Consider the following 23,089-nt stretch of genomic DNA (forward strand, 5'->3'; position numbering starts at 1 on the left):
CTGCCCTAGTAAGTACATAGCCCATACTACCAAGCAGAGGTGCTAACCTGGACCCAGGGTGCTCCGGTAACTGCTTGCCAAAAGTACAAGTGTGGAGGTTGCCCCACATCTGCTGGATCAGGTCCTAGAATCTTTATTTAAGCGCCAGGTCTATGCTAGAGAGTACATGACTCATGGGAGAAGATTCTAACACCTAACAGACCAGACATTGTGGTGCTACTTGACTCTCCTCTGGCCAGGCCCTGGCCAAGTGCTTTGTATACAACCTTTGCTCCTAATCGCCGTGCTCACACTACACTGAGGGAGCGGCCACGAGGCAAGCAAACCACAGAGCCGGCCTGCGGCTTCTCAGCCTGCAAGTTTGAGCCACTTATGACAATCGCGTCTGTTTCCTACTTGCAACAAAGTCTCGCATCGACGATCTCTTTCCTCTTTGGCCTAGGGGCCAAACTGCAATTTAAAAGATGTCAGAGGTTTTCTCAAAGTCTAATGGCTTCCAGGGCAGTGGGAAGTTTTACAGCAAGGGTTTAAATCAGCCAAAGCTGGCCACGGCCCTCTGGATACCCATCAAAGCCTTGCTACTGTGTGACTTTCTCTCTCCTCCTTTCCCCTCCCCAGGCCCTGCAGTTAGCACCGCTGACCCCTGACCTCAGCTTCAGGCCTTCAGCCCTCATCAGCTCTTCCAGAGCCTGACCCTGGAGGCTGCCAGTCAAAGTCCACATCTCTACTGGGCACCTTCCTGCCTATTAACCGGGCATCACCAAGGCAGGGGACTCTCTAGTGCCACTGGGTCACTGAGGGAGTGCCACTGGGTCACTGAGGGAGTGCCACGAAATGGGACAATTCACGGAGGCACCCAGTCTGGTACGAGGCATGGGTGGGCCAAGAACATGGCTGTCATAGTCCCTGCACCCATCTTCTCTGCTACATCCCCACTCCCTCCCCCGCTTGCTTCCACCCACAAGTCTTTGGTTAATTGTTTGCATTGCTCTAAAACACCATTTCCCAGGATGCCTTTGAGTAGAGGAAGGGAGAAGGCCACCGTGTCCACTACCCTTTTCTCCAGGGTGTTCTCTGATGCCCTTGTGGGCACATCTTCTCCATAGGAAGCCCGTGAAGGTACACTTGCTCCAGTAACAGCCTCGTACACTTCACCTGCTTACCCACAAGCCCCGGATTTATCCTACTCAGTCATGGAATGCCCTTTACCTGCTAGAACCCACATGGGCGTCAGGCAACATCAGCGACCATTTTACCAGTCGCTTTGGTGCTGGCTGACAGGAGGTGACAAGCAGGACATGAAGGAAGGCATTTCAGAAAGGACAGGCTCTTCCCTGAGTCATAGGGTCCAACTTAGCTTAGGGAACGTTTAGTCCCTTGTAGATGAGCTAAGAGAAGGTGCTGAGAAACTTAAGATCTCCCTCATTCCCCAAAGTGAGCCTGAGATTCTCACTGCCTTTGGAGGTTAGAGAGTCATCCCTGGGCTGGAGTGGATGCTTAGCTCGCCTGGCACAGATGATGGCATGGGTTCAAGACCCAGCACTACATAAAGCTATAGTGAGGCAAACCTATAATCCCAGGACTCAGGAGAAGGAGGCAGGAGGATGAGGCATTCAAGCCCAGGGGCTAGGGAGACAGCTCAGCAGTTAAGAGCACTGCTGCTCCTGGAGAAAGCCTGAATCCAGTTCTCAGTACCCTTATCTGGCTCACGCCTGCTCCAGGGGATCCGATGTCTTCAGTCCCCACAGACACCTATACTCACACAGAATACCCCTAATTAGATATAAGCATTTAAGGCCAACCTTGGCTACATAGTGGGCTTGAGGCCAGCCTGGGATGCATGAGTCCCTGTCTCAAGAAAAAGAAAAGAGGAGAGACCCTTCCCCTTCCGTCCCCACCCCCTCTTCTTTTCTCTTCTCTTTCCTGAGGCAGGGTCTCACTATGTAGCTCTGGCCGTCCTGGAACTTACTATGTAGACCAGGCTGGCCTTGGACTCAGAGATTCACCCATTTCTGCCTTCTGAGTGCTGGGTCTAAAGGTGTGCACCACCAGGCCTAGCTTCTGGTTTTCAACATATTTTCAAAGTCAGTAGGGGAGGAGAACCTTCTGGATTAAGTTGAAAATCTCCAGGAGCTGGCAGGATCCAGAGGGTTGGGTCCTCACGTGGCAAGACAAAGCCTGTAGGGTGCCAGCCTCAGCTGGGTCTGGATGTCATTTTCTCCAGCCCCATGATAGCAGACACCCCAAACATCTCTGCTGTTCCAGGTACATGTCCAGCACCCCTTCCTCTGCCCCAACCCAGCTCTGTCCTTCCTTTCCTGTCTGTGTGTCCTCTGCTCTGGCTGTTTGTGACTTCCAGGCACTTGAACGTCAATTCACCCTCCGGGCAGGGAACCCTAGAAGGTGTAGGTTATGTAAAGGGTGGCCCTACCCCAGGCAGCATCTCTACATGGATCTGTTTATAACGGGGCAGCGTTGGTAGGGAGGCCCAGCAGCAGGACCAGACGTCTAAGTCACTCTCTCCATCCTCCTGATTCTCCCTGTGACACATCATCCCCTTCCTGCACTCAGTGCCCTTCTAGGTGACATCAGATGTCTCTTACTCTAACTCGACAGTAACAGCCTAAGCTCAGGGAGGGGCAGCAGATCTGCCTCTGTCCTTCCTGCTTGGATCTAGGAACTAGGATGCTGGGGTTGGACATGCGCTGTCAGGGAGTGGTCCTCCTTCTTTGTGTTAAGTTCTTTGAAGAGATGGAGGCCGCAGGGCAGACTGGGTGGGAGACCTCTGGGGTTTAACAGAGAGTTAACTTTGCAGCCAGCTATGATTTGTACGAGAGCTTAAAGGTGGCAAAGAAAATCCTTTTCTTACATGCAGCTGCTTCTCCTAATCGGTTGCTTCTCTGGGTGGCCCTGCTTGGCTGACTGCAGATGCATTTCTTCCCTCGATCTCCAGCTTTAGTTAAGGAGCCAGAGGCCCAGGAGACCCAAGGCAGGGTTAGTCTTCCCCAGAAAGAGGAGGCTGATCCCAGCGTCCGAGCACAGGAGCTTGTAAATCAAACTGTTAGCTTAATGGCTTGGACCATTATTCTAAAGCAGTGGGGCTGAAACCAAAAGCCAAATGAAAATATAGTCAATTTGTTCATCCTTTAGTGACTGAAAGACTATGTAATGTTGGGGATCGGCACCATAGACAGAAAAGGGCAAGCAGGGAGGGTGGGGTGTGCAGGGATGAGCAAGGATTTGTGTGCGTGTGATATGTATAAGTGTGTGTGATATGTATGGTATAAGTGTGTGAGATGTGTGTGGTATAAGTGTGTGTAATGTATGTGGTATAAGTGCGTGTAATGTATGTGGTATAAGTGTGTGCGATGTGTATGGTATAAGTGTGTATGTAACATGTGTGGTGTGATGTGCATGGTATAAGTGTGTCCAGTATGTGTGTGTGTGTGTGTGTGTAAAGCATTTGATATAAGTGTGTGTGATGTATGTGGTATAAATGTGTATGTGATCTGTGTGGTGTGATGTGTATGGTATAAATGTGTGTGGTATATGTGTGTGTGTGTGCAAAGCATGTGATACAAATGTGTGTGATGGGTGTGGTAGAAGTGTGTAATGTGTGTGGTATAAGTGTGTGTGTGGTGTGTATGGTATCGGTATGTGGTGTGATGCGTGTGGCGTAAGTGTGCATAATATATGGTATAGGTGTGTGTGTGATACGTATAGAGTGTGTGTGATGTGTGTGGTATTGGTATGTGTGAAGTGTGCATATGTGTGTAGATGCCTCGATGATACAATTGTCATTATAGGAATTGTTACCACCTTCCAAGTGTGGAGTTGCTCTGCCACTGAGGACAATACTTCTCTAAACTTCCCCTGCTGCCTACATATTGTCCCATTGTCAGTCTGTGGCTTCTCTGTCCATGTCCCGCTAATTCAATGGCTGGTAACTCCATGGCAGCAGGGTGGCCAAAGTCATTCTGGCTTGTTTATCACCATGTCCTCAGATTAGAGAACCTGCCACAGAGGTGTTCAAGGAGGAAATTTGTGAATGGATGAGTGAACAGATACATGAGTAAATGATAGGTGGATGGATGGATGGAGAATGGATGATGGATATGGATGGATGATGGAGGATGGATGGATGGAGAATGGATGGATGGATGATGGATAGATGGATGGATGGATGGATGGATGGATGGATGGATAGATGGATGGATGGATGGATGATGGATGGATGGATGATGGATGATAGCTGGATGATGGATAAGGATATGGATGGATGGATGGATGGATGGAGGATGGATGATGGATAGATGGATGGATGGAGGATGGATGATGGATAGATGGATGGATGATGGATGATAGTTGGATGATGGATAATGGATATGGATGGATGGATGGGTGGATGGAGGATGGATGATGGATGGATGGATAGATGGATGATAGATAGATGGATGGATGGATGATGAATAGATGGATGATGGATGGATGAACAATCACCTCCATCCTCAGCTTACTGTGAACCAGGAGCTCTGCTTAATTCTGCACAATTGTGTCCTGACAGAGAGCTTCATTAGCACATCTTACAGGAAAGGATGTGTGTCTTAGACAGGCAAAGCCATTGGTCAGGGCAAAGTACCACCAGATTACCTGATTTGATTACCTGATGCTGGAGGCTCTCTTGCACACACAGATATCTACTAGGCCATTCCCACCTCCCTGCCATTGGCCTCTATCCTCCTCTGAGGGCCCCAGTACACACTGCAGACAGAACAAGAGTCTTCAAGCCCCTGGGAGCAGAAAGGGCTCCTGGTGGCTCTTTCCTTAGGGGTGGAAGATGATGACTTCATGTCCCTCATTGGAAAACACAAAGAGTCTGAGTTATTCTCCTAATAGTATGGGGTATTTTATTTCTAAGAGTTCTTGCTCCACCTCCCACATGGCTCCTTGGCCAGGTAAGAGGAAACCGTGGAGTCAGTCCAGAATAGGCCTCACAGGCCTGAGCCTACTCTCTCATTTTTAGATGTAGAGACTGAAACTCCAAATTCCCAGCCTCTCAACTGGGTCCTCACATTATGAGTATCCTGGATGCAAGGCTCCAAACCAGCTAATGGGTAACCCCCAACCCTGGTACTGCTATTTCCTGCCAACTGCAGGATACAGAGACTAGAAAGAAGCCAGGGCCACCGGAAGTCCTGTCTGTGGGACCCACTACAAGGATGTGCCACTGCTTTCCTTGGCCTGGGGCTCTCCCCAGATCCCTTTGTGGCTGGCGATAGGAGCAGAAAACAGCCTGTGTGACACAGTGACCCAGCCAGGGTGGACGCCCCACCCTGCACGCTGCTTTTCCACGTGAAAGGTGTTTAATTATTTCTGACAGAGTTCAGCCTCCACATCTGTTCTTGAGCAGGGAGGGTCTGTTTAGGTTATCCATCACTGTGACAGGTTCAACTTTTTTGGAAGTGCATTTTTCCCCCATCATAATGGGGCCAGGATGGAGGCGTCAGATCAGCAGTGACATGCGACCCAGACAAAGACCCCCCTGGGGCTTCATGTACCGTGCAACAACAGCAGCCTGACCTGGCCCTGGCATGCCTTCTGAGCACAGCCCCTGCTTGGCAGCAGGGATATGGCAGCGCTGGGGCATCTGTGTGAGGGTTTCATTGTGTCTGTCAGAGGCTTTGAAAATCTTTGGTCATTGGATGCTGGTCATTCATTCATTCATTCATTCATTTATTCCAGGGGTGACTCACCGCCTCCTCTGTGCCAGGCACCCCGTTTAGCCCTGAGGACATGGCTAGAGCCTTGAAGCCTGGTTCTTGTGGACTTACATTACGCATTACTGAGGAAGATAAAAGACTATCTAGTTTATCTAGTTAATCACCTGATGGCAAAGTTGCTAAGCCCTTCAAAGGGAAGCTTCTAGGCCTGAGGTACCCCTTGGCGATGAGGAAGGACCTGATAGAGGTGCTTCAGAGACAGGAAGGAGTCTCAGGAACCCCAAGATTAAGGCAGCTCTATCCTCAGCATCCACATTGGTGCACTGACACATACAAGTTGTGCTTGCCCAACACTGAGTATGTGCTGCAGACTCAGTTACGATAACAGCAGCTCCCAGAGGTCTGAGGTTCTCTCATGTCCTGCTAAAAGAACCTGGCACACATGTTGCGTTCCAGGGCCTGTGTAGTAGGTGATCCCAGGGGTGTCCTTGGAAGACACACAAGAAAAACTTGGAGCTTGGCCTTGCCCCTCTGTCTCAAGTGGTTAGTGTGTTACCAGCATGGGCAAGAAAGGCACTATGCAATGTTCCAGGCTAGCCACTCCAGGGAGCCTGAAGAAGCACTGGACCCAGGGTTGGGATGTTTGTCCTGAGCATAAAATGACATTCTCTACACCACATTAGCCACACTTGATGCCTGCCACCAGAAAGAGTTGTCATGGTTGGGTAACTGCTTCTAACAGTACCTCAGAAGTCCTAATGGGTGGCAGACCCTGAGACAACCCCCTCTCTTCCAAACAGAAGCACTGACTCATTTCTACCCCCCAAGCTTCTATCAGGGCCAGCTACTGTAAAAATAGAGGCCACCTGGAAGGTATCTTGTGCCCATGGGAGCTGGGGGTCCTGGTGCCCCTCTGGCAATGTCACCCAGATGCCTGCATGAACTTGGTCACTGGCATAATAGAAAAGAGAGCCAAGGAGGAAATGAGACAGGGGAGGGGCCTCAGGAGAGGCATCGACCAACTGAAGGCAAGTAGAGAGATCTGTGGGACACAGAGAGATGGAGAAACCAGAGGGAGGTTTTGCTGTTGAGACTCCGCGCTGACAGGTGCTAAGAGGTGGCAGTGTGGCGGTGACTCCTGCCACCTCCTGATCAGTGTTCGGTCATGTACTTTCCGTGACATTTGCTGTGAGCCCAGCAGAGGCCTGGGCTGATGGGCAGCAGGGCACATGGTCACTGACATCTGTCGATAGAGGCCACTTGGGCAAGACACAAGAGGCCACATCCAGTGTGGCAGAGCTGCTTTCCCGAGGCAGCTCAGCGGCTTGTTCAAGTGCATTAGGCTCAGGAAGGCAGCGGTCCCGTCGTCACTGTCTAACCGGCTGCCTGGGAATATTGCTGGTGCAGCTGTCTTGATAAGGCCAGGGGTGTCCCTCATGACCTTCAAGAAAGGCTCTTTCTGCCTGGGTTGGCTGCACACGGTCTATGCAGCCTTTCTTGTCCTAGACCCAGCACTTTTAGTCCTCCTATTTCCCTTAGTCTGCTACCCTGCCCCACCCCACATTGTCCTTGTCTTGCTACAAATTTCTGAGCATGACTCCCTGGGTGTTACAGGGCCACGTGGTGAAAAAACAAGGTCTGCTTTAAAGTCAGAGTGAGCCTGGCCCCTGTGTCAACTCCTTCTTATTCAGATGCCCTGCTTACGGGGCAGAAGCTAAGGTCATTCCCTGCCTCTCCTTCAGGTGCATTAGCAGTGAGGGCACAAGCTTGCTTCCCATCTGAGGGCATCTTCCCCATACAAGATACATTAGGACCCATCACTAGAAAACAAGAACAGAGAGTCCACCTAGATTCAGGTAAAAGCCAGGAGTGACGCCCAAAGTTGTTTTCATAGTGGACATCTGTGCTCACATATGTACACACATGTGCACACTACTGCCCCTCTCCAAACACACACTACACACCTGTCTAAAAAAATAGAATCTCTTGGGGGTTGGGGATTTAGCTCAGTGGTAGAGCGCTTGCCTAGGAAGCACAAGGCCCTGGGTTCAGTCCCCAGCTCCGGAAAAAAAAAAAAAAAATAGAATCTCTGATGAGCTCACTGGACTCAGAACCTGGATGGAGGGAAAGTTCCCAGATTTCAGCTGCCATCTGCTGCTGTGTCCTGAGCATTGCAGAACTCTGACACAGGTGGCGTCAGCCAGCCCGGGCTTTGGTGAATGAAGGGGCCACTGACCTTCTTGAAGTGAGGCATGTGCCAGAGAGTATCCAGCTTCACAGGAGGCTTGTACTTCCTCAGCTGACTGCTCCTCGTCTCATACAGCTTTCCCAGGATTACCTGCAGGCCGGAAAGGCAGTGCTGAGATGCTCGCCCTGCTACCTGGGGAGGCTCTAGAATCGCCATGGAGACAAAGCCTCTGAGCATGTCTGTGGAGTAGTTTCTAAACAGGGCTAAGTGAGGAGGGAAGACACACGCACGTTTATCGCACAGCTTGGGGTCCTGTGGGAAAGGGATGTGAGCTGAGCAGAGACATCCTTTCCCTCCCTGCTTCCTGATTGATACAATGTAACTCCCACCTCCAAAAGCCTTCTCCGCTATGATGCTATGAGGGACCTGTCTTCAAACACTGAGCCAAAAGAAGTCCCTCTCTCTTTAAGTCATTTTGTCATGCATGTCTTAGCAATACTACAGCTAACACACCAGGGCAGTGACCATGAGGTCCTGGGGTAGGGGCTGGGATTGTGGGCCGACAGTCTTGAAGGCCCCTTCCCTCCACCACTTGATCTGTCTCCTAGGCCATTTCATAGCACTGACACCCTGGCCCTACCCTGTGTACAGTTCATGGTTGCTTTGGGTACTGGCTGGCTTTGTGTATCCACTTGACACAAGCTGGAGTCATCAAAGAGGAAGGAGCCTCCCTTGAAGAAATGCCTCCATGAGATCCAGCTGTAAAGCATTTTCTCAATCAGTGATCAGTGGGGGAGGGCCCAGCACATATGGGTGTGCCATCTCTGGGCTGGTGGTCCTGGGTGTAGTCTTTAATTTAAGCATGAGAGCCTTATCTATTCCCATTCTATCTCCCAAATAATTGACACAGAGGCCTATTAAGTTTATTAACAAGCTTTAAGCCTAGATTGGGCAGATTCTGAACTAGTCTGACCCTCTAAGGCTATCTACCTTCTAGCCACATGGTTCTTTACCTTTAATCTGATTCTCCCCCTGGCTCACTCAGGTTCATGTGTGTCCTCATGTCTGCTTTCCCATTGCAAACACATAGTGTATCCTCCTGGCCTCTCCACATGGCCTCTCTTGACCTTCTCTCTACGTGGTCCTTTTCTTACTTCTCTCTCTACCTGGGACCCCAGCTGGGATTGGAAGTCCAGCTTTCCTATCTCCTTTGTCCAGCCATAGGCTGATCAACTCTTTAACCAATCAGAGATAAGTGGGGACCATTCTATGCACAACAGGAAATATACAGAAAATGGTTCAATAACCACCACAATGTTAACGTCTGGAGTGTAACCAGATCTCTGGGCATGGAAATCAGCAACTGAATATATAGCGCACAAGACCAACCCCCACAACCTGGGTTCTATAAGAAGGCATGCTGAGCAAGCCAGGGGAAACAAGCCAGTAAGCACCTCTCCGTGGCCTCTGCATCAGCTCCTGCCTCCAGGTTCCAGACTGTTTTGAGTTCCTGTCCCCACTTCCTCCAATAATGTGCTCCGATCTGGAAGTGTAAGCCAAATAAACCCTTTCCTCCCCAGCTTGCTTTTGGTCATGGTGTTTCACCACACAATAAAAACCCTGACTAAGACATTTTGGTTTCTGGTTTGACCACGGAGTAGCAGTTTTTTGAGAGTCGCTACCTCCTACACTAAAACTAACACATCTCCAGTGGTTCACAGGGAACCCTGGTATCTATGTGAGGAAATGTATGGCTCAACAGGGTCCACTGTCTCACGGTGCAGGTCCCATGATGGCTGCCCAGGAGGAAGAAGGAATGATGGTGGGCATCTTTGGGGAGAGAAAACTTGAGCATACCTAGAGCCTGAGAAGTCTCTCATAGGCTTCAAAGGTGGGGAAGCCCATTTCTTCTAAACCTGAGTTCAATCCCCACTAACAGGTACCAGCAAGCCCATAGCCGTCTTGGTGTCTGTCCAGGATTGAGGTGTGTCCCTACCAAACTCAGATGGTGCAGCCCTAACCCCCGTGTGACTGTGTGGAGATGAGGCTCATGAGGGTTCTTGAGGTTAAAGGGAGTCAGGCATGAGTTTCCATCCAACACAACTATGGTCCATAGAACAGGGGGTGGGCGATAAGGGTTCTATCCCCAACATGTCAGGACACAGCAGAGGGTGTCTGCCTGCAGCCAAGGAGCAAGACCTCAGCAGAAGTCAGTCCTGCGGGCACCTTGATCTTGGAGTTATAGATGCTGGAGCCATATCTGGAGTAGTGAGGAGGAGGGTGGAGAGGCACAGGTCCTAGTGGGTTCCCTCCTCTCTCAGAGGACCTCCTCAGCCTGCCTTCTTTGCTCCTTTACTGCTTTGCTTCCTACAGTCTTTGTTGTGGCAGTTCCCTGGGGTCAGGCCATGCAGTAGACTAGGGTTGAACTTTGGCTGGCCTACAACTGAATTCTACAGGTTTCTATAAATCTTTTAGGCACCATTTGTAGCATATAAGTCCCAGATGTAAAATGGCCTTCTCCCTGTTCCTAGAACTCTTCCAACTGTGTTAGGCCGAAAGTGCAAAACTCTAGAACCAGACTTAAAGTGACTTAGGTATAAGCAAACGTTTGTGACAACTAGAGAACTGAAGGAAGGAAAAAAGCCGTTGTCTCTGCAGATTCCTACGGTCGAGCCATTCTGCTAATGTAATATGTATTCCAGAAACTTCTAAGCCCATAGGCTGGGTATTCACTCTGTCTTCTAAAACAAGGTTGAGACTTTAAGTCAGAGCAGAGAGACCGTCCAGTGAGAGGTGGCCAAGCCAGGCTGAGGAATGCAACAGACACAGGCTTGTGGCTTTTCTGATGCTGCATTTCCTAGACTAGAAAGGGTGTGTCGATGCCTTACAGCATGGTCCTTGTAGGAGTTGCTTATTCGTGCTTTGAGCAGAGAACCCAGCTCAAGGTCATTGCTCACTAGATGGCAACTGTCACCAAGAACTTCATTAGGGATCAGTGCTGTCCAAGAGCCAGCATTCCCCTCAGCAGCATGCAGGCTTATGGTAGAGCCAGGCTTCCTCTGGGATGTGGGTGATTTGGCCTTGAAAACTGATTATCTTTTCAAGCCTGGTGATTTGTGACCAGCTCAGACAAAGCTCAGCACCTGGCGGCTCCCCTGGTGTATGTGAGACAACACGATACCTACAAAGACCTGGATCAGGATGCTTAGGGAGGGAGGTCCTCAGTTCAAATCCCGGTACTCTCGTTAAAAGCTGGGAATAGTGGCACTTACCTTTAACCTCATCTTTGGGGAGGTAGAGGCAGGAAGATCCTGGGGTTTGCTGGGCAGACAGTCTATGAACCAGGGAGTTTCGGGTTTAGTGAGAGACTCTCTCAAAAAGCAAGGGGAGAGTGACTGAGGAAGATACTCAGTGTTGACCTCTGGCCTTTAGATGTGTGTCTGTATACCTGAATGTGTGTGCATGTGTGCGTGCATTTGCAAACACACAGAATGAGAAGAGGAGGATTCTGAGGTTGGCGTGCCACTTTCTGAATGTCCACTGTATGTTAAAGCAGGGGACTTGTGACATTATTCCCCTAAACTTACTACCTCAGTCTCTCGAAAAGACATACCCAGGAAGTTCGTCCAGCCCTCACATCCTGCCACCCTTCATCCTTGAGGTGGGACCCACATCACAGGAAGAATGCTCTGCTGCAGGGCCCTGAGACCCTCTGAAGGGCTGCTTTCCTACAGGAGGAAGGGACCTTTGTGTCTCTGAAAATGCAGGCCAGAGGGCCATCTGAACACATGCACCTTTAAAGATCACTGTCTGACCAAATTCAGTCTACTCCTCTTTCCCAGGATGGCCCACCATCTCCTCAAACCCAATATGAAAATATGCAGGCCTGTTTCTTTGGGTCTTCATTTCTTTGGAAAGATTCCTGAGTCAGGAGAATTCCTAATTTTAAATATTTTATCTGGTGTGTGCGTGTGTGCATGTGTGCATGTGTGTGTGTGTGCGTGTGTGCGTGTGTGTGTGTGTGCGTGTGTGCGTGCATGCAGGTGCCTGCAGAGGCCAGAGCAGCTTTATTCCTCTGGGGCTGGAATACTGCATCATTGTGAACCCACAGACATGGGTGCTGAGAACTGAACTCCAGTCCTCTGGAAAAGCAGCATGTGTTCTTAGCTCCTGAGCCATCTCTCCAGCCCCTCTGTCCATCTCTTTCATCACACAGGTCCTCACTAGGAACCCAGGATAGATATCTTCTGGTTCGACATGGCTGTCAGCTCTAGTGGGAAGGGCAGAGAGGCTCTGAGTGGTGGGAACCAGTGCTGATTACAGTGGGAGGCTCCCCTGTGGAGTTACGAAGCAGCTTGGGGTAGTAATGCTGCCTCTAAAACTCAAGCGCTGTTACACAGCGTGTTGACTTACTAACAGACAGACCACGGGCCACTTTAAAAACAGTCCAGGGCTGGCCTCTCTGATGAATACCAAACCATGTGGAACACCCATCCTAAAGGCTACACAATTCCACCTTCGAAGGTTCCTCTGAACCCCAGCGTGTCCCTAGAACCATTTTGCTGATCTTCTTGTATTCAAGTAATCAGCAAGAAGAGCCTACACTTGGGCCAGACACAACTGGTCGGAAGCCACTGGGAGTCATTTCATCTCACTGTCTTTTGTTTTTGTGGGTGTGCACTTGTGTGTTTGTGTGTGGGGGAAGGGCTACACATCCACGTCCACGCACATGCCTGTGGATGTCAGTGGCTGATGTCTGGGACCTCCCTCAATCACTCTTCACTTATATTTTTTTAAAAGAACATTCTTTTTTTTTTTTCTTTCTTTTTTTTTTTTTCGGAGCTGGGGACCGAACCCAGGGCCTTGCGCTTGCTAGACAAGCGCTCTACCGCTGAGCTAAATCCCCAACCCCTTCACTTATATTTTTTAGAGAGAGTTTCTCACTGAACTTCCCAACTGAATCCCGGGAGTCTTGTTCCCCTTCCCTGTCCTCAGCACTGGGCACCCAGCTTTTAATGAGGATGGTGGGAATCCAAACTCAGGTCCTGGTGCTTTCCTGGTAAGCTATCGCCCCAGTCTCTGTCCCTTCATTTCTCCAAACCTCAGTTCTTCCATAAAGTGAAGCAATCTAAGATCCTAGTTGGAGATGCTGACCTGTTAAAGCTCCCGGAAGCCCGAGCGGAGGCCGTGGGGTCTTGCCAGCTCTCGGGATGGAACAAGGCTTGGGGGTTGTCCGTGACTGTTGTAAGATCAGGGATCTGCATTCTAGACTGGTTTCGGTTGGTTCTGCTTTCCCAGAGGTTCTTTCCCCCAACCCAGGCTGGCCTCAAACTCGCTGTGGCAGGTCAGGTTAAACTTCAACTCCTCATCCTTCTGACTCCACCTCCAGGTGCTGGCGTGGGGAGTGCGTACCTGGCTTGCTGCCTCTACTTCCAGTGACACCTAAAAAGCACAGGCTTTGACATGTCAGTCACAGGTCTGGATCAACTGAGGAGGCACCATGGACCCTCTCAAAGCCTCACGTTTGGAATATTTTAAAGGAAGAGCCTCTGAGTGCTTTAAAATGTGTGGGACAGCATGAAGAAAAGCTGGGAGTGTTTTTCTGGTAAAAAGTGACTTCACACCATTGCAAATGACACACATCAGTAGCAACTGGAGGAGTTTGGGCCTGAGGCTCCCACTTCCCTGTGCTATCCCTGGCTGCTTCTTACAGCTTTCCCTGTGGTCAGAGTTTGTATGTGCTCTGCCCAGAGTGGCACTGTTGGGAGGTGTGGCCTTGGGAGTGTGAGCTTCAATACCCTTGTCCTAGCTGCCTGGAAGCCAGTATCTCCCAGCAGGCATCAGATGAAGATGTAGATAGAACTCAGCTCCTCCTGCACCATGCCTGCCTGGACACTGCCATGCTCTCACCTTGATGACGATGGACTGAACCTCTGAACCTGTAAGCCAGCCCCAAGTAAATGCTGTCCTCTTTGAGAGTTGCCTTGGTCATGGTGTCTGTTCGCAGCAGTAAAACCCTAACTAAGACACCTGCCTAGGATGTAGGATAAGGGTGCTGCCTCCTGCCACCCCGGCATGAGAAGCTGTGTTACTCATGAGAAGGTTACTCAGTACTCAGTAACAAAACACGTTCCTACTGTTTAAGAAAACATGTTCTTTAACACACTCCTTGTCACATAAGCCAGTGTGGGGCACACACACACCTGTCTAGGCTGGTGGCAGTGAGGCCTACTTTCCTCTGTAGCAAGTCAGGCAGAAGTTCAGGGAATGGTCTCCATGTAAGAGTCAAGGTGCGGGTTGGGGACTTAGCTCAGCAATAGAGTGCTTGCTTAGCAAGTGCAAGGCCCTGGGTTCAGTCCCCAGCTCCAAAAAAGAAAAGAAAAAAAAAAGAGTCAATGTGACTGGGTCCTAATCCCAGCTTGGAAGCTTGGAGGTGACAGGGCCTGCTGACTGATGTCCAGCCATCTTTTACCCAATCCAGGATTAGGTACAAGCTGAATGAGAGAGCATCACTGAGACTGGTCTAGATTTGAATTTCACTGCAGCAAGATGTGACAGGGTCCCTGCTCCTGCCCCAACCGCATACCCTGATGCTAACTCTTCTCTTCCTCCCCAAGCTTCAGCCCCTCAGAAGTGAGGGCACAGCTACCTTCTGTTTCTTCTCCATTTTGATGGCTTGCTGAGTGGCCTTCTGCTCCTGTATCCATAGCTGCTGGTACCGATGTTGTAACAGGTCAAAGAAGGGTGTTGAGGGCCTGTGGGGAGAAGGCCACACAGAGCTTGAGGCCTGGGTAAGACCAGGGCATCCACTTACAGATCAAGACACCTCCCTCTCCATGGACCACGGGCCTCACCATCAGCAGGTGAAGACCAAATCACCCTCCCCAGGGCCAGGAAAGATTCCTGGAGCACCTAGAAACCCCAGAGACTCAGATCCCATATAGGAAGTGCTCTGTAAACACGGGGAGCCTCCATGGGGGAACCAGATGGAGCAAAGATTCCACCCTCGAACTGATGTTAGATAAGGTTCATAGGCTCCTCAGAACCCTTTCAGCTATGCCTCTCACAGACCCTGGGCTCTTCCCTCAGTCTGCTGAGGCCAGTCCTGGAAAAGACTCCTGACAGGAAGGTGTTCACCCTCAGAGTCTAACTTCCCCCGGGAATGCTCAGGCTCTTCCTTTACAGCCTTGGTCTCATTATCCTGGTCCACCCCAGCAAGAATGCTGCCAAGGTGGGGGTCTCTTCTCACTCAAATTCTGTCCCTGTCCTGGAGAATTGGTCCCACATTTGTCAGTCCCACTGGCCTGGTGGGACAGACCTCAGCTTCGCACCGGGTGGGACCCATCTCTTTCTGAAGTTGCACTGGACGGCCCCACCGCTCGAAGTTTGGAAACCTGGGCCATTGCTGAGGGCTCTGCTACCCTTCACCGTCTTGGCGATGAGGAGGAGAGGTGGTCCTAGAGCAGTGGCAAGCAGCACTCTGAGGGAGAGCAGTTGGAGCCACGGGGCTCAAAGCTAACCTAGATCGAAGCCCTAGGTTGGGACCCAGCTCTAAACAGATGGAATGACAGGTGTACGAAGGGACAGTGGCCGCGTACAAAGGCGAACTCTGATGTTCGTGAGCAGTGGCTGTTCAGGAGGCAGCCTGATGCTGGTACCGCCTTGTACCCAGGACTCCAGGTTGGGAATGAGCTCTAAACAGCCTGTAAGGTAGAATGTGAGCATACACAAGACAGGAAGCCATCCTACTGCCTAGAGTCAAAAATCAAGAAGCCACCCCGCTGTGTCAAACGCGCAGAAAAATAAAGCTTTACTCTCTCATAACTCCAGCACTTGGCAAGTGGAGGCAGGAGGATCACAAGTTCAAGGTCACCTTTGGCCTTGTGATTTTAAGGCCCACGTGATTTCATGAATCCCTGCCTTAGCTACGTACCTTTTAAGACTTAATATTTCAGCAAGGAGAACTGCCTGGGCTACATACTGAGACCCTGTCTCTAAAAAATATGGTAATTATAGGTTAATGTCATTCTGCAGGTGAAGGCAGGTGCTGGACAGAACGAGGCCTGTCATTGGACAAGAAGGAAGGATGGGCGGGAGAAAAGTTTTAGAGAGGCTGAGGAGGCTGGAGCAAGGAGCGGGAGAGCCGAGAGAACATGGCGGCAGATGTCCGCGCAGGACTGGTTCCCGCTGCTTTCTTAATTTTACTGCAACAGATAAAAAGGGCTGGAGAGACAGTCCATCAAGTCAGAGCATTGGAGTCTCTTGCAGAGGAACCAAGTTCTGTTCCTAGCACTCACAGGGCGGTTTACAACTGTCTGTAAGTCCAGTTCCAGGAGATGGATGTCCTGGCTTTTGAGGGCACCAGGTACTGACATAGTACACACCGGAGAAGTACTCTTACACATGCATTTAAAATTAAATAATATATAATTAACTAGAATGATGGACAGAAGTATAGGTGATTCTCACCGGTGGGGGCTAAGGGGGAATTCCCAGTGGAGAAACCCCCAGTGGATGAACGTCACGTCAGCCTCAGAGCCGGGGGGCCAGCCCTTATTGCTATTATTTTACCACTGTGGTAACACAGCCATGGCGTAAAGGAGTGCATCTAAGCCTGGGCTATCTCAATGGCAGAGTGCTTGCCTAGCATGTGTGAAGCCTTGGGTACGAGCCCCGGCACCACAAAAACAAATGACCGTATTAACCCTGCTAGCAGTGGTCTGCTCCAGAAGGGTACAGCATCTTCTGCCACATGTGTTTGGGGAAGGTCCAGGCGACCGGCCCTCCAGACCAGTGCTATCCAGTAGAGGCATCTTCCAGCCATACAGAATGCAAGCTAGAGTCTCTTGGGACCACTGCTACTGGGAGAGGTGACACTCGGGGTGAGACTTCTGGCCCCCACAGCTTTGCGAACCCGAGTTTGTGTTGTTTATTGTCCTCCCATCTCCTTCCCTAACCTCCCTAGTCTCTATTTGTGGCAACTTGTTAAGGAAGCCCCAGGACATTCTGGGAAATGCTGTGAGAAAGTCAGAGCCAGAAACACTATACACAGTAATTTAAGGGTTCTCTCAGTCCTGAGACACAGCCCTGAGGTCCCAGGAAGCTTCGACGGTCACCTCTGAGCTGCATACAGACACATGTCTGGACAGTCATAGCGCGGAGAGTTTTCCAAAGCAGTCATGGAGGGTGGGTATGAGAAGCAGCTCAACCAGAACCTTTCTGCCCAGACCAGAGAAGCAAGCCCCTTAACCACCCAGCAAGGTCAGGAGGATTTGACCTTGGATTTGATTGATCTGGTCTGAATGGTAGCTCTAAAAGACTAAAATCATTGTCAACGCTTAGAAATATGGGTGTTTGTGCTGGGTTGATGCTCACTCTGTGAAATGCTTGCTCTGCAAGCTTGAGGGGCCCTGACTCGAATCTCCAGAATCTATGTAAAAACAGCCCGATGTGGTGATAGGCACTGGTAGACCTAGCACTGGGGCAGGGAAGACCAGCAGGTCCCTGTAACTCACTGGGCAGACTTGGCAAGCACTAGGCCGATGAGAGACCCTGTCTCAAAAACAAGGAAGACAACCTCAGTTGACCTCTAACCCCATAGTTGACCCCTGACTTCTGCATGCACACACACACACACACACACACACACACACACCTCCCTGTGAACAAACAGGACAGCCAGCATTTCAAAACAATTATAGTGAAAGTGTGTAAGTTCTGACCACATAGGCCGGAATTCCCAGTCAGTGACCTTGGCTGGCCCTGCGTCCCAGCTGCCCTAGTTCTCAGCTTTCCCTGCTGTCCTGGCACTAGTAAACTCTAATCCTGACAGGCCCTTTCCATGATGTGTGGGCCCAGAGGCAACCAGAGTTAGCCAGGATCCTAAATATCCACCTACTCCCCGAGTCTACTGCACCTCGGCACAGGAGGGGCACGAGAGGACCCGGGGCGTGTGTGAGGCTGGATTCTACTTGAGCAGAGGTCCAAGGCTTTGATTCTCAAAGACAGACAGTGCCTCTTTGTTCCTGCCTCCTGTACCCCTGTGGCGACTTTTATTACTTAATTATTACACGCCCCATGCTTCTGAGCAGCCTAATTTATAGCCGTGTTTCTAACAACACTGTGTACGTAATCTGGAAATATCTACCCCAAGAGGCTGCTCCCAGAGAACAGCCATCTTCCCAGCACCCCACTGGATCCATCACATCACACCAGCTCCTCAGCCCTCCCCCAGCCTGGCTGACCCACTCAGCGTCCTGCTCTGGCCAGCCGGGCAATTCTTATTCTCTGGGAAGAAGCAGTGGAGGCTGAGCCAGGGGGAACCTGCGACACCGTGAGTTATGGTAGGCGACCCTGCTCTAGGTCCTCCACGGCCACCCACAAGCTGGCCAGTTTCTGTTTTGGCTCATTAACGTGGATAAACAGGTGCAGAGTCTGGCCTGGTGTGGAGAGAACTCAGGCCATAAATTGGATGTCATTGCCCCTGCACCAACTCCCGATTCTGTGCTAAACCTGGACTCGAAGCTGTGGCTCCCCTGGCTTAGCTCCCTCTTCATTTCTTGGCACCGACTCTACCCTGCATGGCTTTCCTGGGTAGAGTTCTCCTTGCCAGCACACCCCCATATGCAGTCTCTCCTTCGCATAGAGGCTTAACGGTGGATCTCAGCTACCCCGCCCTAAACAGCCTGGCTAGGTGTCCTTCCACCTGGGCACGAGCCCAGTCATCCTTCTTCTGGCCACAAAGAACCTTTGAACGCCAGACAGGGCGAGAGGGCAGAAACAATTCTGTGCCTGCTGGGGGCTGACAGGGCTCCACCCTGGAAAGGTATGTGGGTGTAACTCCACCAATGATGAAGAACCCAGTTCAATCCCCTTGGACCCGTGTTAAAAAAAAAAAAAGACAAAAACTGGGTGTGGTAGTACATTCTTTTAATCCTAGCATTAGGGAGGTAGAGACAGGTCAGAGGGTGATGACCAGCCAGCTAGCTGAATCAGCAAGCTGGTGCACAAATGCATGTGCACACACATGTATGTGCACACACATGCACACACACATATACACACATGCGCACACATGCACACACATGCACACACATATACACACATGCGCACACATGCACACACATGCACACACATATACACACATGCGCACACATGCACACACATGCACACACACATATACACACATGCGCACACGTACACATGAAAATGGAGCAGGGAGAACGGAGGTGGGGTGAGAAAGGAAAAGAAATCTTAAGCGAATTCTTGGCAGATATTTTTTTTTCACTTTGTACAGTACAAATTAGGCTGTGTGAGCATTACACACAGTAAATTATGGGATTAGACAGGTGGGATTCATCTTGGAGAGGATGGCCGCCTTCCTCACAAGTGAAGTGGTGCCCGATACTAAGCCTCTTAGAGCAACTAACAAAACAAACCCCGTCCTTCCACACACATCTCTCACTTCAGGTGAATATCGGTTCAAGAGAAAACCTTTGAGGTTTGGCGCTAGGTAAAGACTATTCATTCATTGAGGATTCTGAGGCGGGGTCTCATGGAGGCAGGCTATCCCCAGACTCACTCTATAGCTGAGGAAGACCTGGGCCTGGTTCTCTGGCCTCCACCTCTCAGGTACCTGGCATGCGTGTAAAGGCGTGAGGGCCTCCTGCAGGCTGGGTAAGCACGCTCCGGTATCCCAGCACTCCCTGGTTCATGAAGGAGGTGCATTCAGAGCCGGTTTCTTCTTTTCTTCCACAGCCAGCGTCCTTGCTATGGCCCACTTACTTAATTTTTGTTTTGTTTAGTCCAGCTTTTTTAGTGCAGCTTTTTCTGCCTCCAACATGAATGATTTTGCCACAGGCTGAAGCCCCTTCAGTAACAATTACTGCTGCCCTTCCTGCACCTCTCTTTTGAGGAGCCAGAGGGGTTCACACAGAAAAGCTTAATTATTTATCCTCACTAAATGTGCACAGGAAAGGGTAGGATTCGGGCAGTGGATGCCCAGAGAGGTCAAACGGCTTGCCCGGGGTCACACAGCACGCATGAGTGGTGAAGCTTAGACTCTCAGCTTTCCACACCACAGCCTAATAAATTCTAATCAGCATTCACTGGAGGCCAAGTCCGGAGAGTCTGACTCCTTATACAGAAGACCCAGGCTTTCTCGGGCATTGTTTCCATCAGTAGACACTATGTCTCCTGGTGCCCGGCCCTGCTCCCTCACCCCCCTCCCCACAGGAGCTGGAGTTTTAGGGGAGATTGACGGCTGATCCAAGCTGACACCTGTGGCTTCCTTCTGCCCTCAGGATGGGCTGCTCCATCTCCTAAGGAGTCTCTGGCCACATCTCAGTTGACCCCTGTCTTCCTGATCCTCCAAGGGTTCCCTGAATGTCTCTGCTTCCTGGGTTTTCCTTTCCTTTCTTTGCCAGGCTACCCTGAGCTACTATGGGCTGTACTCTGCACGGGGTAGTTTGAGATCATTCATAATGTCAGGGGTTACTGTCCACATTTCCAACCTATTCTGATCAGCTTCCCCATGTCATTCTCTGGGGATCTCCTGGCTGGAGTTGGAATTGTACTCCATCTAAGGGTATCAAACTTGCAGCCCAAGATAGCAATAAGTTGGCCCAACACACAATCCTAAACTTACCTAGAATATGAGGGACTCATATAGCCTAGGGTGGCCCTCAAAGTCACTATGTAGCCAAGGAAGGCCTTGAATTTGTGATCCTCCTGCCTCAGCTTCCTGAGTGATGGAATTGCACCAGACATGCCTGGTTTATAGGGACTGAACCCAGGGCCTTTGCATGCTGGGCCAGGTCTCCATCATCCGTAGCCGCTTTATTAGCGTTTCTGAGGTGTATGGGCAACTATCTGTTATTTCTATAACTGGGTTTTTGCAACTGGTTCTCCAAATGGGCAGACTGCAGGTTGACAGCTCCGTATGGGTTCAGATAATTCATCTAATGTAAGCAGACATGCCAACTGTTGGATATCCTCTGATAAGCACCAACTATCCCTGGAGGTCTCTGAGTGCTCTTAAGGACAACTGCCCCACTCATCTGCACAGCTCAGGAAGAGGACGCCAGAGAGAGGTGAGCCTACCCTCAAGGAACCCTGCTAACAGCCCTGTAACAGCCCCGACATCCTTAGATGGTGCAGGGACTCGGCAAGCATTGATGTGTCTGACCTGTGAATCCTCATGACAGAGCAGAGTCAGAGGTCTCTCTACCCATGGAGGCTGGCCATGCCTTCCTGAACCGGGACTAGAGTCACGGACACCAGCAGCAGTCATTCGTGTCCGATCTTGAAAACCAGATATCTGAGGCTTTTGGGTGCAGAGAAGAGCAGGCGGCTCCAGGAGTAGCAGGAAGAGCCAAGCCAGGTCGGAGGTGGGGATGAGCTGGTTGCAAGCAGACGTCAGAGCTTTCAGAGAATGGAAACATGCCCTGTCTCCACTGGACAGCAAGGTTTATACATGTACTGATCCACACTGGGCGCCCGCGCTGGGCGCGCTGCTTTCCCTGCCTCTGAAGCCAGCCTGGCATTGGCCTGTGGATCCTCACACAGCATCTGTTGTGATGGCCAAGCCACTGCTCAGAGCTCTGACAAATCCTTTGCTGTAACCTGGAAGGAACCTTCAGAGAAGTCCCTCCAGGCCCCAGTGCTCCTGTCTCAGCCACACCATGTCACAATTAAGTCTAATGGTGCGAAAAGTCGAGAATAAACGCAGTGAAAGCCAGCTCGGGCTGCAGGCGGGCCCCGGGAAGGTTCAGATTCGGTCCATCAAATCTACCCTCAAAGCTTTGCAATTGATACCCCAGACCAAGGCTTGATCTCCAATGAAGGCTCGGGGTGAGCTCACAAGGGAGATGGAGGGGATCATTTGCAAACGTTAGGTTGACATGGGTGCAGCGTGGTGCGGGGTGGGCACAAATGAGGGCTGACAGCTCTGATTTGCAGCCGCCTCTGTGCAAGAGCTCCGTGGATCAGAGAGGCCCTCTCATAGAAACTCATCTTCATCCGAGACGCTCATTAAAACTTTGCTGAGCCCAGAACTTGGCGGGAGCCAGGAAAGTGAAGATGCCTTCTGAGGGACTTTAGGTACACATGTGTTGAAAGGTGTTTAAGAAGGAGATTCGGGTCTGACAAACTGGATTCAGTGCAGCGCTCCGTTCACAGCGGGCTAAAATAATTGGTCATCAGTGACTACTAATTCCGTTTAGTAGCCAGAGGCGATTTTTTTCTTCCTAGAAAATCAATGACAGCACGGAGGTCTGTTCAATGTGATTCTACTCCAGACGGGCCCTTCTTTCACGCCTGACGCCTCTTCCAGTGGAGACAGCTATTTTGTTAAAATAAAATTAAAATCCGCCCCTAATACACCAGCAGCTTGCTGCTCCTGGGAAGCCAGGAGCTGTTGGCATGAGCATCCACACAGCCTCAAGGGGATGCGGGAGTGGACAATGGGCCAAGTACGGTGGCTCACACTTGTAAATCTGGCTACTGGAGAGACCAGGCAGGAGGATGCAAGTTTGAGGTTGCCCTGGTCAACATAGCAAAATCCTGTTTCCAAAATAACTTAGAAAAGGAAAACTTGACAGGGTTCTCCTTCTGAGCTATACAGTCCACAGGCCTTGACTGGGAGCCGTTCACCTTAGAGAGAGGGAGGGTCTGGTGGGTTGTCCTTCTCTTCTGGTTTGGATTAAAGCCCTTGATTCAGGCATGGTGGTACACGCCTTGAATCCTAGCACTCAGGAGCTGAAGCAGGCTGATCTCTATGAGGCTGGAGACAACCTGGTTTACAGAGTGAATTCCAGGCCAGCTGGGGCTACGCAATAAGACTCTGACTTAAAGAAGTGACAGCAACGAAACCCATAGCCCACCTAAGGGATCTCTTGCCCTCGCTCACTCCTGGGACTTAACCCAGGTATGCCTTCCAGAGAAGACCCTGGTATTCTAGACAGCACCAAGTGGCTAGCCAGAGTGCCTTCCCTTCTCTGCACATCTAACGCTATGCAGCGGGCTCATGGTACGGCCCCTGAGGTACTTAAGGAGGCTGTTTACTGAGGGCTTAGCTTGTGTTTAAAACTCTGACTAGCAACCCTGCACCTGGGCTAGTCTTTAGTTTCTTTCATTGCAATTTGCCTCAAGGTCTGGGCTCACACACGCCCCCTCCCCACAT

General features: G+C 50.6%; 1 protein-coding gene across 1 annotated transcript in view; it reads right to left on the minus strand.

Moving 5' to 3' along the window:
- The window catches only part of Cfap77 (cilia and flagella associated protein 77), a 122,852-nt gene that overhangs the window by 19,290 nt on the left and 80,473 nt on the right, over nucleotides 1–23,089 (minus strand). The window contains exons 4-5 of the mRNA NM_001127563.1: nucleotides 14,558–14,663; nucleotides 7,957–8,058 (exon numbers count right to left, since the gene is read on the minus strand). Of these exons, the coding sequence (NP_001121035.1) occupies nucleotides 7,957–8,058; nucleotides 14,558–14,663 (208 nt within the window). The remainder of the gene's footprint in view (nucleotides 1–7,956; nucleotides 8,059–14,557; nucleotides 14,664–23,089) is intronic.

Source organism: Rattus norvegicus, chromosome 3, assembly GCF_036323735.1.
Source record: "Rattus norvegicus strain BN/NHsdMcwi chromosome 3, GRCr8, whole genome shotgun sequence".
In the NCBI taxonomy this organism is placed as follows: domain Eukaryota; kingdom Metazoa; phylum Chordata; class Mammalia; order Rodentia; family Muridae; genus Rattus; species Rattus norvegicus.